General features: G+C 56.3%; 3 protein-coding genes across 3 annotated transcripts in view; 1 reads left to right on the top strand and 2 right to left on the bottom strand.

Annotated features, from left to right (window-relative positions):
* Positions 1 to 194: 194 nt before the first annotated feature.
* On the top strand, positions 195 to 5,663 carry SRPRB (SRP receptor subunit beta). The gene is made up of 7 exons (XM_084529115.1): positions 195 to 349; positions 445 to 539; positions 661 to 738; positions 2,285 to 2,367; positions 2,806 to 2,942; positions 3,376 to 3,430; positions 4,515 to 5,663. Exons 1-7 carry the CDS (start codon positions 238 to 240, stop codon positions 4,729 to 4,731), a joined length of 777 nt encoding a protein of 258 aa, XP_084385241.1. The 5' UTR covers positions 195 to 237; the 3' UTR covers positions 4,732 to 5,663.
* Positions 5,664 to 8,734: 3,071 nt separating this feature from the next.
* On the bottom strand, positions 8,735 to 11,192 carry LOC311441311 (PHD finger protein 7-like; the record flags this gene model as incomplete). The annotated part of the gene is made up of 9 exons (XM_084529261.1): positions 8,735 to 8,829; positions 8,964 to 9,082; positions 9,296 to 9,412; positions 9,648 to 9,754; positions 9,842 to 10,004; positions 10,282 to 10,406; positions 10,551 to 10,652; positions 10,843 to 10,934; positions 11,147 to 11,192. 9 exons carry the CDS (start codon positions 11,190 to 11,192, stop codon positions 8,735 to 8,737), a joined length of 966 nt encoding a protein of 321 aa, XP_084385387.1.
* Positions 11,193 to 14,105: 2,913 nt separating this feature from the next.
* Positions 14,106 to 15,160, bottom strand: part of SLCO2A1 (solute carrier organic anion transporter family member 2A1) — a 28,789-nt gene continuing 27,734 nt past the window's right edge. The window contains exons 13-14 of the mRNA XM_084528726.1: positions 14,970 to 15,090; positions 14,106 to 14,847 (exon numbers count right to left, since the gene is read on the bottom strand). Coding sequence (XP_084384852.1) covers positions 14,727 to 14,847; positions 14,970 to 15,090 — 242 coding nt within the window. The 3' untranslated portion in view covers positions 14,106 to 14,726. The remainder of the gene's footprint in view (positions 14,848 to 14,969; positions 15,091 to 15,160) is intronic.

The following is a 15,160-nucleotide window of genomic DNA, read 5'->3' as shown; positions in this document are numbered from 1 at the left end:
AATGCGATTAAGCAAGCCCCCATTCTTCTATCCCAAGGACCACCGAGCCCAGCTCCCGATGGAGACACCCAAGACCAAATTGGACGAGGCCCTAGGCAGGGGTTGGCCCTGGAAAACCCTCAGGGTGCCTCCCCCGCCAGCCCAGGACTACAACTCCCAGCAGCCCCCGCGGCAGCGCGGCGGCGCCTCAGCAGCGGCGGCGGGACGAGGCGGGACGGGGTGAGGCGAGGCGCGGCCATGGCGGGGGCTCTGGAGCCGTACCTGGACTCGCTGCGGCGGGAGCTGCAGGCGCCCGGCCCCGCCGCCTTCTCCGTGCTGCTGGCGCTGCTCCTGGTCGCCCTCACGCTCCGTGAGTCGCGGGGCCGGGCCGGGGGGGCGGTGCGGGGCGGCGCGGGGCGCGGCGCGGCCCCCGGTGTCTGAGGCCGGCCTCGCTGTGCCCCGCAGTGCTCTGGAGGCTCGCGCAGGCCGGGAGGAGCGGCCGCAGGGCCGTGCTGCTGCTGGGGCTCTGCGACGCGGGCAAGACGCTGCTGTTCGCCAGGGTGAGTGCGGGACGGGCCGGCCACGAGGCTCCCTGCAGGCTCTGCCCTCCCTTTAACCCCCTCTCGTCGTTTGGTTCTGTTTTTTTTTTTCTTTTCTTTCTTTTTTTTTTCCTTCCCTCAGCTGCTGACGGGCAAGTACCGGGACACGCAGACGTCGATAACCGACAGCTCCGCCGTCTACAGGGTCAGCAGCGACAAGGTGAGCGAGCCCCGGCTGTGCGCTCCCAGCGCTGCGGGAGATTTTGTGCTTTGCCGGCTTCCAGCTCGGAGCCAGCCCCTTGCTCGGCCTCAGCAGGGAAGGATTCCTTTAGGCGGTGTGCAGGCAGGAGAAGGTTGGCAGGTATTGGGGGCTCCTTGTCTGCAGAGGTGTTTCTTTTTCCTCCTTTTTTTTTTCTTTTTACAAGAGGAAAAGGAGCATTTTATAAAGCTGAGTAGAACATGCAGCACTGAGTAAAATATGCAGTGGAGAGAGGGGTCTGGCACGGAGCAGAAAGAGTTGTGAGGAAGCGTTGTGCTGTTGCGTTGAGTTTGTTTGCTTGGCATTCATTTCACTCCCAAGAAAATCTGTATTTGGAAAGTTTGCAGGCTTAAAAATGGCCTTCAGCTGAACTTCATCTGGCCCCCAGAAGGGATTGGTTATTTCCAGATGCTAGGCTGCTGTGGTTATTTTCCATTTACAACGATCTCTTTAGTTTCAGAAGGGTTTCTTTTTCTTGCCGGGTGCACACGTGGCAGTGAAAGCATGAGCTGACAGCATGTTACCTGCTGGTGAATTTTAAAGGTAGATGTTTTTCTGCTTTTTCTGTGGCAATCTGTGCTAACAAAGGTAATAATAAGGGGTTAAAAACTTAGTAAAAAGAATTGCAGGGCTTTTTAGTTTTTTAAATTAACGTCTCTTGAAGATTGAGCAGACAGATATTTGGGGTGATGGAATGCTGTAAGACAGGCTGCTGTTTTTCTGATCAAAGGTTTCCATTAAAATACTAAAGCAGTGAGCAGACGGGATCCCGTGTAGCGGTTTTTCCCCTCTCGGGAACAGCACGTGTTTTGCTGAGAACGGTGACGTGGCCCTCTGTGGTCACATCTGTCAGGAACCTGCGAGAGGCATTTGTTCTCTTTAATGTCACTGCTTTGGCTGGCTGGCTGCCCGTGGAAAGAGAAGTGATTGCTGCTTTTAATTGAAGAAGTATCTTGCAAGGCTGCTTTTGCCTTATTTCCTAACAAAGCTGTGTGCATTTAGGTTGGCTTGCAGTTGGGTAGCTTGTCTGCCTGAATAGGTGTCTCGATGCAGAGCGGGAGGCTGTGGTTTTGCTGTGCAGAGGTATATTCACCAACAGAGATGGTGTAAATCTGTCTGTGTACCAAGTGAGGCAGCCTTCCTAAAGCTCTGCCACTCACACTGTGTGCGTGGTGCTCGCAGGGAGGGCTGTCTGGAGGAGGAGAGGGTGGAGCGTGCTCATTTCTGCGCAGTTGTGCTCCGTCCTCACTGCTCTGCCGGGCAGTTTGCTGGTGTTGCTCTCTCCTTACTGAGTCCTGGCCGCGAGTGTAGTTCCTCAGTGGTTCTAAGACAGCACCTCAGCCTGTCGTAATTGTTTGGGCCGATGGAGAGACTGCACCCAGGAGAGTGTTACGTGCTTCTGTGCTGTAGGGGGTCACTCCCCACTGCTGCCCCAGCTAGAGCCCGCCATCAGACTGGTTTTCCCCAGGTGCAGGTGTTGCTAACAACCTCTCGCCTCTGTTCCTAGAACGCTAATGTGACTTTAATCGACCTCCCAGGCCACGAGAGCCTGCGGCTTCAGTTCCTGGAGAGGTTCAAGGCTGCAGCCAGGTAAGATGCAGGCGGTTGGCAGGGGAGGAGGATGCGGGGGATGTTATTTATTGCCAGGGATGAGCCAGGTGAGGGTGCCGTGCGCTGGGGTGTGTGTGTGTGTGTGTGTGTGTGTGTGTGTGTGTCCTGAGAGTCAGCTCTGCTTTGTGGCACTGGGGGTTCTGCTTCCCCCACTCGCCTGCCTTTGTAGTGCATCAGGAGGCAAAGCAAATGCAGCAGGGAGGGTTTGGGGATGTGGTATGTCTTTGGGACAGAGAGGGACAGGTTTCCTGCTGGGTGTGAACATGGGGTGTGTATCAGCCCCCATGTCCTGACCTGCTTTTAGGTTGAATGAGGCTGGGTGTGGAAACAGCTGTCTTGGCCTAGGCTGCGATATCTGCAGGGGAACGTGGTGACAGAGGTTTGTGCACAGCACCTGCTCCCTTCTCTCTCCTCCAGAGCCATTGTGTTTGTGGTGGACAGCGTAGCTTTCCAGCGGGAGGTGAAGGATGTGGCAGAGTTCCTGTACCAGGTCCTGGTCGACAGCACAGTGCTCAAAAATGCGCCCGCGCTGCTGATAGCTTGCAACAAGCAAGGTACTGTGGGAGTCCTGAAGGTGGGAATGGAGGTTGTTCAGTCCCTGAGTGACTGTTGGGGTTAATGGCCATGTGTGACACTGAAATCACGATTTAGGAGTGCTGCTAGATTTTCAGGTCTCTAAAACTTTCCCCATGGAGGTGAGGATCCCTGTAAGTTAATCAGAAGCTTTTTGCCAGAATCAGGTTTGGTGCTTTCAGACAATGAGAAAAAACAATCTCTGCCTTATATCAGGCACTTGACTTGCTGCCATTCGTCCCCATGGACACAAAGCTCCTCTCTCCATTATCCTAGCACAGACACTGTTGTTGTGCCGTTAGGTCTAACGACAGCACGGTGTGAGCAGGAAGTGCCGTAATGTTAGGAGGCTGAAGCCGGTTCTGACCTCTGACAAAACCAACGAGCTAATTTCCTTTTCTCTTCTCTGTCTAGATGTCACAATGGCAAAATCAGCGAAACTTATTCAACAGCAGCTGGAGAAAGAGCTGTAAGTGTGAAATTGGATCTTAAACCTCTCTGTGTATTTCTTTCTTCTCCTTTCTGTCTCTTCTGCCAATGCTCAGTGAGCCCCTTGAGCCACATCTGTTCTTTGAAGATAAAGAGCTTTCTGTTTTGTCTGTGTAGGTGTAATCAGGATGTGAGAAGATTGCTTGATCTAGGACTGCTGCAGTCTTGGGAAAAAAAAAAAAAAAGGCAGTGTGTTCCTTGCTAGAAGCTGTAGTGTGGAGAACGTCCCAGTCCTTACCTAAAAGTCTCCAAACTAATGCGTGTTCCTGGAATGCAGCTGTCTCGTTGCCCTGCTCTTTGGCCGGTAGATGGCAGCAGGGTGATTTGTACAGCTTCCTCTTCACTGCTGAGTGCCTAACCTCCCTTCTGTAAGGCAGTTGAAAGAAATCCTGGGCAGAGATTGCTGTTTGTCTTCCCTAGCCTGGCTTTTGGGAAGCAGTCAAATCACAGTGCGTGATCCCCGATATTATGGTGCTTCCCCTTGCCCAGATGACCTGTTGAACTAGTGAAGGTCTTGAGCACTGTGGGCCTTTTAACTTCAGGCACTTGCAGTCAGACAAGCAGCTCTCGCAGCCCAGGTTCATTCCCTAGAACAAGAACAGGTTTTTGCCTCTTCTGAAGTTCTGCTTCCCTCTCCAAATTGACACTTGTGGTTGGAAGTCATGCCTCGCTGAGGAATTGAGCAGCAGCGCTTCCCTGCGTTAGCCCTTCCCACCAATTTGCCCCCACCCATTGCAACTCAAATGTTTTTGACTTTTTTTTTCCCCTCAGCATCCTAAATTAAGTCTAGTACAGTCTGCAGTGCCTCCAGGTTCGTGTTTGCATCGGATTCGCATGTTTTTGCTGAAGAGGGGTCAGACCTGGGGATGAATGAATTTGCTAATACACAGCTCAATAATTCTGCTCCCTCTAACGTGCTTGGTTTGTATCCATCTGTGCTCTTGGCAGGCTGATCACATTGATGGATAAGATTCACTTTGTGCAGAGACCACATCTCAGCAGCTGTCACGCAGGTAATTTGTTCTGGTTCATGGTTCTTGATCCTCTCCTTTCTCTCTCTGCAGCAACACCTTACGAGTGACCCGCTCTGCAGCCCCCACCAGTCTGGATGGCTCCACCGCAGGGGGCCCCGCTCAGCTGGGGAAGAAGGGCAAGGACTTTGACTTCTCCCAGCTGCCAATGAGGGTGGAGTTTGTGGAGTGCAGCGCCCGTGGCAGCAAGGGAGAGGAGGGAGATGCTGACTTCGAGGGCCTTGAGAAGTGGCTGGCCAAGATCGCTTGAACGGAGAAGGGCAGGGCAGGAGGGAGAGATGTGGGGAGGCTGGGTGGGTGGGACACGTGGAGAGTGAAAGGAAGGAGATGGTTTGAGGCACTTAAATCTCATCTTTTAGAAGATACTTCTGGAAATGTCTAGAAAAAGCTGGAAACAAGCATTGCGGTGTCTTCCTCTGCTGCTTATGGCCTTGGGAGTAACGTAATATCTGGTGTGATTTCTCTGTGTCCATCACGCTGCAACCTTTTTTTCCTCTTCCTTCATCTTTCTTTGGGATGCTTACCCTGCGGGCTTCTGTGTTTCCTTGAAATGTTTGGTCTTTTCATGTGACAGCTGCCAGGCAAAACAGGGACAAGAGCACTGCCAGGTGAGTCTTCTAGAGACTGGAATCTTTGTCCTTTTCCGCTTTGGTTTAGCGTTGCATCGCTGTTACTTCTGCTTACTTACCTGCTGCCCTGGCAAAGTGCACAGACTCTCTCTGTTGTGCAGTTGCTGAGGCGAGTAAAAAAAGCTGTTTTCCTCTATCTCCTACCTCCCCATTCTTCCAGACTGGTGCAGTCCAGTTTCTGTGGGACTGGAGCGACTTAATAAATCCCCAAAGCAGGCTGGCTCATCTACCTCTGTCACTGTGCACTGCCGGTGTCTGGCTGCGGTGCCTTTGTCCTTGGGTGATTTCTTCTGTTGGATGGTTCTTGGGAATTTTTCTTGAAAATGAGGGCTACGACCTGAAAGCTTGTTTCCCTCTCCTCTGACGGACGTGAATGCACGCTTTCCATATGACAGTTACAGAAGGGTCTTAGCTTCAAGCAATGAGGAAGACGCATTTTTAGATAGATGCCTATGTTGTTGGTGAGATCTGTCATGCCAGATTGCTTGTTGTGCAATCCCCTGCCTGTCTTCTCCCTAGTGACTGCAATAAAGAGACCTTTTTGTGTTTGTAATCAGCAGTTGCAGCGAAGTGAGAGAGAATATTGGGCAGATGGCACACTTGTGTGCAAGCGTGACTCCTCCCTGCAAAAAGATGCTTGGTACAGAAGGAAATGTGATTTTTTTTTTCCAGTGCTTGTTTGTGGTGGTTGAAGCCAAAGGTGCTGCTGTATGCGTGCTCTCACTCAGAGAGTGCTTGTTGCTCTGGCTCTTGCAGTGGCTCGGCTGGCTATTTGGAGGCTGGAAGTGATGGTGGTGGTATCTTAACTCAGCATGTGTTAGACCTGAACTTTCCAAAGGGCCCTTGCTCTTGCCAGGAGTGTTGGTTATCCAAAGGGAAGTGTTGCAGCAGCATTAGTGCTGGCCGTGTGGGAGATGAGACCCTGGTGTCATGCTGGCTATTCGGCTTCCCTTTCCTGAACAACAAACAGCCTTAAAACACCAGGCAGTCACCCTGCCCAGCAGCTTTGTGCTTTGTTGGGGTGCTAGCTCAACATGGCTTTTCTGTGAGGATGATTGCTCTCCAGGATGCCGTACTGGATTTGCAAGGTCTTATTGCATTAAAGCTTTTCCTCCATTTTTCTTGCTTCCTCTTTTGTTTGAGGGAAGGAGGGACTGAATGGGTCCTGATAGACCTTTTCTGTCCTCTGCAGACATCTCTGGTTTGATGCTTCCTTAATCGCTCCACTGATCTGTCGTGTTCTTCTCCCTTCTTTCTGGGCATCCTTTGCCTCCCTGTAGCGTTCTCAAGGGTTAGTAGTGGTGGGAAGAGCAAGAACAGCCTTTTCTGTCGATCTGCTTGAGGGTAGGAAAGCTCTGCAGGAGGATCTGGATAGGCTGGACCGATGGGCTGAGGTCAACTGCATGAAGTTTAACAAGGCCAAGTGCCGGGTCCTGCACCTGGGGTGCAATAACCCCAAGCAGAGCTACAGGCTGGGAGAGGAATGGTTGGAAAGCTGCCAGGCAGAGAAGGACCTGGGAGTGATGGTGGATAGTCGGCTGAATATGAGCCAGCAGTGTGCTCAGGTGGCCAAGAAGGCCAACGGCATCCTGGCTTGTATCAGGAACAGCGTGACCAGCAGGGCTAGGGAGGTGATCGTCCCCCTGTACTCAGCTCTGGTGAGGCCGCACCTCGAGTACTGTGTTCAGTTTTGGGCCCCTCGCTACAAGAAGGACATGGAGGTGCTTGAGCGGGTGCAGAGAAGGGCGACGAAGCTGGTGAGGGGCCTGGAGAACAAGTCCTACGAGGAGCGGCTGAGGGAGCTGGGCTTGTTCAGCCTGGAGAAGAGGAGGCTCAGGGGTGACCTTATTGCTCTTTACAGATACCTTAAAGGAGGCTGTAGAGAGGTGGGGGTTGGCCTGTTCTCCCACGTGCCTGGTGACAGGACGAGGGGGAATGGGCTTAAGTTGAGCCAGGGGAGTTTTAGGTTAGATGTTAGGAAGAACTTCTTTACAGAAAGGGTTGTGAGGCATTGGAACAGGCTGCCCAGGGAAGTGGTGGAGTCACCATCCCTGGAAGTCTTCAAAAGACGCTTAGATGTAGAGCTTAGGGATATGGTTTAGTGGAGGGCTGTTAGCGTTAGGTTGGAGGTTGGACTCGATGACCTTGAGGTCTCTTCCAACCTAGAAAATTCTGTGATTCTGTGATTCTGCAAAGACCTGTGCTTGCGATGGGGCTGGGCCTGGCACTTCTAGTCTTGTGAACCTGTTGTGTCTTCATGGGCACCTGGCCCTTTCCTCTGCAGCTGGGAGTGCTTGGGGGTGGTCCTGAGCAAGGAAGGGGCTGTGCCCTCCTGTGTAGGGAAAGCTCCAGGCTGGCTGGTGACTGCAAGGGAGAGCTGAGGCGAGGCTGTCCTCCAGACCAAGCCAGGAGGTGGTGTGTCCGTATGGGAGGTGGGGAGGGTTCTATTGATGAAGTACCTTCTATCCTTCTATTTGCAGCCAGACCATTGCTGCAACTTGTTTTGCTTGAACTCTCTTTGCTGGAGCCCCTTCACAGGACACCGGATTTCAATCCCTAATGCTGAAACGAGAATCTTGCTGTCTTTGGGTGGTAACTCTGCATAGACCCTTCTTCCAAAGCAGAGGCTGAGCATCAGCTTCTGGTAGGATAAGGTAGTTTGAGGCCACAACCAGTTTTAAGTTATTCTTTAATAAATATATTCCTTAAATAAAAAGTGTTTGGGTAAATGTTTGTGCTCCAGCTTTGGTTGGTCTGTCTCTGCCTTGACTCTTCTCAGAGTTGTTCAAGTGCACATGTGCTGAGGCTCTGCTTCTGCTCAGCACAGCACTGGGGGTCCCCTTCCTGCTTGGTGGTCAGGTCTGTTTTGGTAAATAGCAGTGCCTCCTTTCTTCTTTTTTCTTTTTTGAGGGGTGGATGTTTTGTGTGTATTTATGTCTTAGTTTGAGTGTTCAAGAAGTGATGATCACATAGACAAAAAAAAAAACAAAAACACTTTATTTGTACAAGAAAATGCAAGCGAGCTGCAGCACACTGTGTGCTGAGTGGCTGAGGGAAAGAGCAGAATGGGAAACAACTGAGTTTTCTCCTTTTGGTCAGCTTTGTGCGCTGTTTTTGTTCTTACTGGTAAACATTGTTCTCAGGCTCTGGGTTAGGCTAACGACCTGCCTCTGCGCTGTAGGGACAGTTTACAAACATAGGAGAGCACTGGTGGGTCCCTTCCAACTTGAGGGATCATCTCCTGCCCAAGCTCTCTCCCTACCAGCATGGCTCTGTAACCATCCCAATTCCATCTCTGTCCTGGCTCCATAACCCAGGCCCATTTCTGTCCCGGAGACCCAGCTCCATCTCCCCATCCAGTTCCAGGCTTGGTCTCGCCTCCATCTCTTCTCCTGGCTCTGTCGCTCTTCCTCCTCAGCAAGTCCCAGCTCCTTTGCTGTGTCTCAGCTCCATCCCCTCATCTCGGCAGGAGCTGAGTGCCACCCCTCGCTCGCCTTTGGGTGTGAGCGTTCCCCCACTGAGCACCTCCTTGATGTCCTCTCCGTGAAGGCCGCCCGCAAGTGCACAGCCCGACCCTGTCTGGCGGCGGGACACCAGGATGGATCTTCTGTCCCCAGGCCAGGATCAGTGCTGTGGCCGGCTGTAGGGGCTGTGGCGCTGGGGCAGCACCCTGCCACGGCCGGCTCTCCTGTGCGGTGGTGAGGGTGAGGAGCTGGGAGCTGCAAGGGGAGGCAGGAAGGTCAGCGGATCTGCCCACCCTGCCTGGCCTGCAGAGGCCCCAGCTTTGCGGTCCTTCCCTGAGAGGGCACGGAGAGCTCTGCTGCCCCGAGCCTGAGCACGCCGTGCCCCTTACCAGTGCCCGGGCCAGCGCAGCCAGCGCACTCCCACTGCTGCGTGGTGTCCCCAAGGCCGGAGCATCGGCGGTGGGTCCCGCTGGCAGCACAGGAGGAGCAGAGCAGGAGCTGCCAGGGCCTGGGGAAGAAGTTGGGCTGGTGACTACGCAGAGCCCAGCAGGCAGTGGCGCCGCAAAGGCCCCCAAGGCTCCAGAACCATTGCTCATGGCGCCCCAGCAGAGGGGAAGGTGCCTGGGCAGAGCCCCAGAGCCACTGCACGGCTTGGTGGAGCTTGGTGGAGATCTGGCTCACAGCCCCCAGCAGCCGGGGAGCTGCTGCTGTGGATGCTCACCCTTCCTCTTCCCACTGCTCCCGGCCTCCCCTGTACAGGCACTGCCTGGCATCGCAGCGGCCATGCAGCTGTGGCAGTGCCAGCTCCTCCTCCTCCTCCTGCTCCCAAGCTGGCTTTCTTCAAGAGAAAGTAGGAAAGGTCACGAGCTCATGGGGCACTCAGCAAGTGTCAGTGATGATGCTGGGACAGGGCTCAGGGGCATCCCTGGCAGCAGGCCAGCGTCCTCCTGTCCCCCAGGCAGCCCCTCTTGTTGGGGACAGTCTGCCTGGAGGGATTAGGGCCAGCCTGGCACAGCACTGGGGCTGTGCCCTCTCCTGCCTTGAGTGGGGTGGGAAGGAAGGAAGGAACGTACATGTCCGGCACGCGGATTCCCATCTGCGCCATCTCAGGGACAAAGCGCTCCTGGTCCCGGCAGTGGGGGCACGCAAAGTGCCTGAGGCCCACCCGATACGCCTGTCCCTGTGGAAGAGAGACTCCCCGTGTGAGCAGGACGCCGCTCTGGGCGCATGGTGTCCCTGCGGGCTGGCAGAGGGAAGGGCCTCCTACCTGGATGCAGCCCCGGTGGAACCAGGCATGCTTGCAGGAGGGGCACACCATGGTGGTGTAGGAGAGGCTGTCCTCCACCACCTCCATGCAGATGATGCACGTGGTGTGCCCCTCCTGCAGCGTCTCCACGCTCTGCTGCGGGCGGTGCTCCCAGCAGAAGGAGCTGGGTGAGGATGGAAGAGTTGAGTGAGGCCAGGAACTGCCAGAGGCCCTGCACGGCTCTGGCCAAAGCCTGGAGAGGACACCACCTCCCCAGGGGCATACGAGCCACCCCTGTCAGCCCTCTCCTCCCCAAACGAGCCCCCCACCCAACATTTCCCCACATGTCCTGGCTGAGGCTGGGACATGTGCTGGGCCCCGGGGCACTCGTGCCACACCGGGGACTCTGCCTGCAGGGCGCAGGCTGAGGGGGCTGCAGCCCAACGTAGGGCAGCTCGTACCTGTACTCCCCAAAGAACTGCGAGATGCAGCCCCGCTGGGAGCTGCAGGGCAGGTGGAACCGGCGCGAGCACCGCTTCTGCCGGCAGGCGACGGTGGCCCCCTTCTTGCGGCAGACGCAGCAGTGCTGCAAAGAGCACAGCAGCCCCATCAGTGACGTGGCCGGGGCCACTGGGACTTGCCCGGAGCTTGTCCAGAGCCTCGAGGATTTCTTTGCCAGGGCTTGGGCTCAGCTGCCACAAGCCTCATCTGCTCAAAAAAAAGCCCTCACCTTGCGAGCTGCCCGCCTCACTACCCGCCTGATATCCGCGGAGAGGAATCCGAAGATTCCTTCCCCTTCAGCGCCTCGCTGGTACAGGCCCTGGGCTGGATACTGGAAGACAGAAAAGCCCCGCAGCTGCTCAGGGCAAGGAGATAGGGACCATGGTGGGGAGGCTGTGCTGGGAGCGCAGCAGGAGGAGGTGACAGCCAGCGAGCAGCGCGCTGGGGATGACACAGTCCTGTGGGCTCCAGGTGCCAGTCAAGGGGTTGGGGAAAGGCGCGGGCAGCCGCGGGGAGCTCACCAGGCAGTGCACGTGGGCGCAGACCCCGTCCACCTGCTGCATCAGCCCGCAGCCATCCAAGCTGGTGTCCGAGCGGTGGCACAGCATGCACTCTGGGGGAGGCAGGGCGGCAGCCATGGATGAGAGCATCCCCCCACTGAGCACCTGGCAGGTGTCCCCGAGGGACGCCCGCAAGGGCAAGGGCCTGGTCGGGGGCTCCTGGCAGGGCGTCCCCGGGTGTCCACAGCCCAAGCGGCTCTGCACAGCCCCAGGGGGTGCTCAGGGCCCTCCACCTCCAGGGAGCTGCTGGGGCATCTGCTCTCACCGTCCTCCTGTGCCTCAGGGGCCTTCTCCTCCTCTACGGCAGCCATGCTGCGCAGCAACTCCTCGCCTCGCCTGGCCTCGCCTCGCTGCCAGGAGCTGCTGCCTCCACGCCTGGCGCTCACTAGAGACGCAAAGTCCCTCACAGACTCGCCTGTGTCACTGGTGTCATTGTGCTCCCTCAGTGACCTGTCACTATGAGGCCATGGAATGGTGGATGATGCGGCAGGGCCCAGGAGCTCCCCCAGCCTCACAGACACCCCCTGGGCTTCCAAGCCCACGGTGCAGCCTCTTCATCCCCGTGAAGGGCCGTGGTGGCTTGGCCTAGGCTGGCGGCCAGGTGCCCACCCAGCTGCTGTCTCGTTCCCTCCTCAGCGTGACAGGGAGAGAAAATACGAGGGAGAAACCCTTGTGGGTTGTGACGAGGGCACAGGGAGATGGCTCACGGGCTGCTGGAGAAGCAGAGAAGTGAGAAACAAAGAAACAAAATGAAACAACAACAACAACAACAACAACACCTTTCCCCCAGCCATCCTCTTCCACCTCTTTCCCCCGAGTGGCGTAGGAGAACGGGGGAATGGTGGCTGCAGTCAGTCTGTAGCACTTCATCTCTGCCGCTCCTTCTCGGTCACTCTTGTCCCCTGCTCCAACGTGGGGTCCCTCCCACAGATGCCGTCCTTCCCAAACTGATCCGGCGTGGGCTTCCCACAGGCAGCAGCGCCTCGAGAACTGCTCCAGTATGGGTCCATCCCACAGGGTCCATCCCTCAGGAGCACACTGCTCCAGCCCGGGTCCCCCCCGGGCAGCAGCTCCCCCTACATCCCCTGCTCTTGCATGGGCTCCTCTCCATGGGCTACAGGTCTGGCCCTGAATCTGCTCCGGCAGGGGTCTTGCACAGGCCTCAGCCTCTGTCAGCGCAGGGCCACCTGCTCCCCCGTGGTCTCCTCCATGGGCTGCAGCATGGACCCTGCTCCACTGTGGTACTCCATGGGCTGCAGGGGGACAGCCTGCTGCACCATGGGCCTCACCACAGGCCACAGGGGACTTCTGCTGCGTGCCTGGAGCACCTCTCCTCCTCCTTCTTCACTGATCTTGGCGCCTGCGAGGCTGTTTCTCACTCCTTTCCCTCTCCCAGCTGCTGTGTAGACATGTTTGTTTTGGTTGGTTGGTTGGTTTTTGTTTTTTCCCCTGTCTTTAATATGCTCTCACAGAGTCGTTGCTTATTGGCTTGGCTCTGGCCAGCAGCGGGGCCCTTATCTAACATGGGGCAGCTTCTAGAGTCTTCTCACAGAAGCCACCCCTATGGCCCCCTTCTACCAAAACCTTGCCACAGAAACCCACTAGAGATGTGAGGCTGGGACATGAACTAGCAACAAGGTCACGTCCAGGCCCAGTCCTGCCCAGCCTCTTCATGAATGATCCGCAGGGCGGAGCAGGGCGTGCCCTCAGCAAGTCTGCTGCTGATCCAAGCTGGGAGGAGATAGGGATGCACCAGAGGGTGGTGCTGCCCTGCAGAGGGCCCTGGGCAGGCCGGAGAAATGGCCTGGCAGGATCCTCCTGGAGTTCACGCCAGGGAAGCTTGAAGCTGAGGCCCTGGGGAGGAAAGCTGGAGCCCCCAAGGCTTGTTGGAGTTGCCCCAGCTGGAGGACTGGGTCCAGTTCTGGGCTCCCCAGGACAGGAGAGCCATGGGCCTACTGGAGGGAGCGCAGTGAATGGCAGCCAAGCTGGTGGAAGGACTGGAGCATGTGTCCTCTGGGGAGAGCTGGAGAGAGCCGTGACTGCTCGTTGTGGAGAAGGCCTGTGGGGATCTGGCTGAAGGATATCGATATGCGAAGAGAAGGTGCAAAGGAGATGGAGCCAGGCTCTTCTCAGTGGTGCCCAGTGTCCGCATGGCTGCAGGTGGCCCTGCTTGAGCATGGGGGTTGGAGCAGGTGACCTGCAGAGGTGCCTTCCAACCCCGACCCCACTGTGTGTCCGGCGGTTTTGCAGGGACCTGAACCAAAGCGCGGCCATTCAGCCAGGCCCGAGCACCGGGGCAGCTGTGAAGGAGGCTGCCAGATGGGCTTGGCCTTCTGATGGCCAGATGGCCAGCCTGTGACTGTGTCTGAGGCTGTACGAGATCCTGGCTGCTGTCACCATGCCACCGGGCGATGACAGGGTCCCCAGGTGTACAGACAATGCTCACTGCTGTGCCAGGCCCTTCTGCTGGGCAGCATGGCTGGGCTTCTCCTGGGGACGGGCTGGTGGTCGCAGCCACAACTACTACATGATTAAATGTTTGGTGTTCCCGTTATAACGCAACTGCCTGCAGTCGTTCGTGCAGCAAATGGGGGGTTTAACACAGCCTGCTCTCAAGTCAAAGCCATCCCTCATGCCTCCATCACTTTGGGAGCAGCAGCAACCACCCTGTCATGCCTGGAGAGCAGTTTGGGAAGGTTTCCTTTCCACCCCGTGTCTTCCCTTCATCTCAAACCAGTAGATCTTTTTATGCACCGGGAAACAAACAAACAAACAAACAGGATTTTGTTTTGCACGTGTGACAAGTTCATGTGGTCTGGCAGCAGTAAAGCCCAGGAGTGCCCTGCCTTGATCTCATGCAGCAGGGAGTGAACATCCCCCAAGGCTCCCTACTGTGCTGAAGTCCCCAGCATGGCTCCATCTCTACTCGCCCCTTCCCTGTGGCAGCCTCATGACCAAAGGCAGCTTCCCCACTTCCAGCCCAGCTCCATCCCCCATGGTGGCTCCATCCCCCATGGTGGCTCCATCTCCCATGCCCAGCTCCTTTCCCCCATCCCAGTTCCATTTCCTCTCCCATCTTCATCCCCTTTCCTGGCTCCACTGCAGTTCCCCCTCACCAAGTCCCAGCTCCATCCCATCATCTTTTCAAGAGCTGAGTGCCATCCCTTGCCTGCCCCTGGAGATGGCTCTGGGCAGGGTGGGGGGCGATCAACAAACCACTGCAGTTGGAAAAGTGACCTTTATTAAAAAAAACAAACAAAACAAAACACAACACAATAACCAAACCCACCCCAAAATGTTCTGTAGTAGACCGCAAGTGATGGCTTTTCACAATGCCTGTGCGTGTCCACGCTGACCTGTGCAAGAGGGGTGGGCAGGGGCAGACAGGGAAGCCCCCAGGACTTGGCAACCATTCACCCTGCTCCTGTCCTTGCCAGGGGGAATCACCTGGCTGGAAAAGTCACAGTGGAGCAGGGCCAGGACCACTGCTGGCATCTCTGGGTATACAGGATAGGGCTGCGCTCCAGTCCCATCTACCTCCTGCTCCCTGGGGAGCCTGAAGCGATGGGTGAGACTTGGATCAAGAGCCTGGGAGGAGCTGTTCCACGATGTGTCCCAGGTGGGCAGCCAAAATGGGACTGGCGAGGACCAGCCCTTGCCGGGAGCACAGAGATGCCATTGCCACGGGCTGGTCGCCGGCTGCTGTGTGTGTCGCGAGAGGAGTTCAGAGCTGCTATCGTGAAGTTGCTCCCTTACAAAACAACAAAAAAAAAACCACCAAAACTCCCCAAAAGACAAGGTAGTTGTGGTGAGGATGGGAGGTGCAGAGTCAGTCCTTGGGCAGGCTACACCAGTCCCGCTGCCTTCTCCTGTACATTGTACTCCTTGCTCCTCTTCACTTTCCAGCCGATGAGGGCGAGGAGCACGGTGCCCACCACTTTGTACCCCACCTGCAGCCCCAGGTATCTGTTAAGAGAAGAGGATGGAGATGTCCTATCTGGAGGTGGCCCCCCAGCTGTGCATGGAGCAGTGCCAGCTTGAGGGACTGTCCCATGGCAGGCTCAGGTACCGGGGCTGGGGACAGGTACCTGTTGCGGAGGAAGTCATTGTTGTAGTAGGCGCAGAAGCGGCGCTGAGAGCACTGTTTCTGCCAGTAGATGCAGGAGGAGTCGATGAGGGCACCAAACATGGCTGGAGCCGGCAGCCAGGCTTTGGAGAGGAGGGGACCGAGTCAGGCTGCCTGCGCTGCCTTGCTCGTGTGCTTTACTCACTGTCCCCG

The sequence above is a fragment of the Aythya ferina genome, assembly GCF_964211825.1.
Source record: "Aythya ferina genome assembly, chromosome: 9".
Taxonomy (NCBI): Eukaryota; Metazoa; Chordata; class Aves; order Anseriformes; family Anatidae; genus Aythya; species Aythya ferina.
The sequence above is the reverse complement of the archived record's forward strand: the minus strand, read 5'-3'. Positions and strand labels throughout refer to the sequence as shown.

Coding starts and splice junctions, on each gene's coding strand:
- SRPRB (XM_084529115.1), top strand. CDS start 238: ATGGCGGGGGCTCTGGAGCCGTACCTGGACTCGCTGCGGCGGGAGCTG. Junction 2,943..3,375: donor GATAGCTTGCAACAAGCAAG/GTACTGTGGGAG, acceptor TTCTCTGTCTAG/ATGTCACAATGGCAAAATCA. Junction 3,431..4,514: donor CAGCAGCTGGAGAAAGAGCT/GTAAGTGTGAAA, acceptor CTCTCTCTGCAG/CAACACCTTACGAGTGACCC.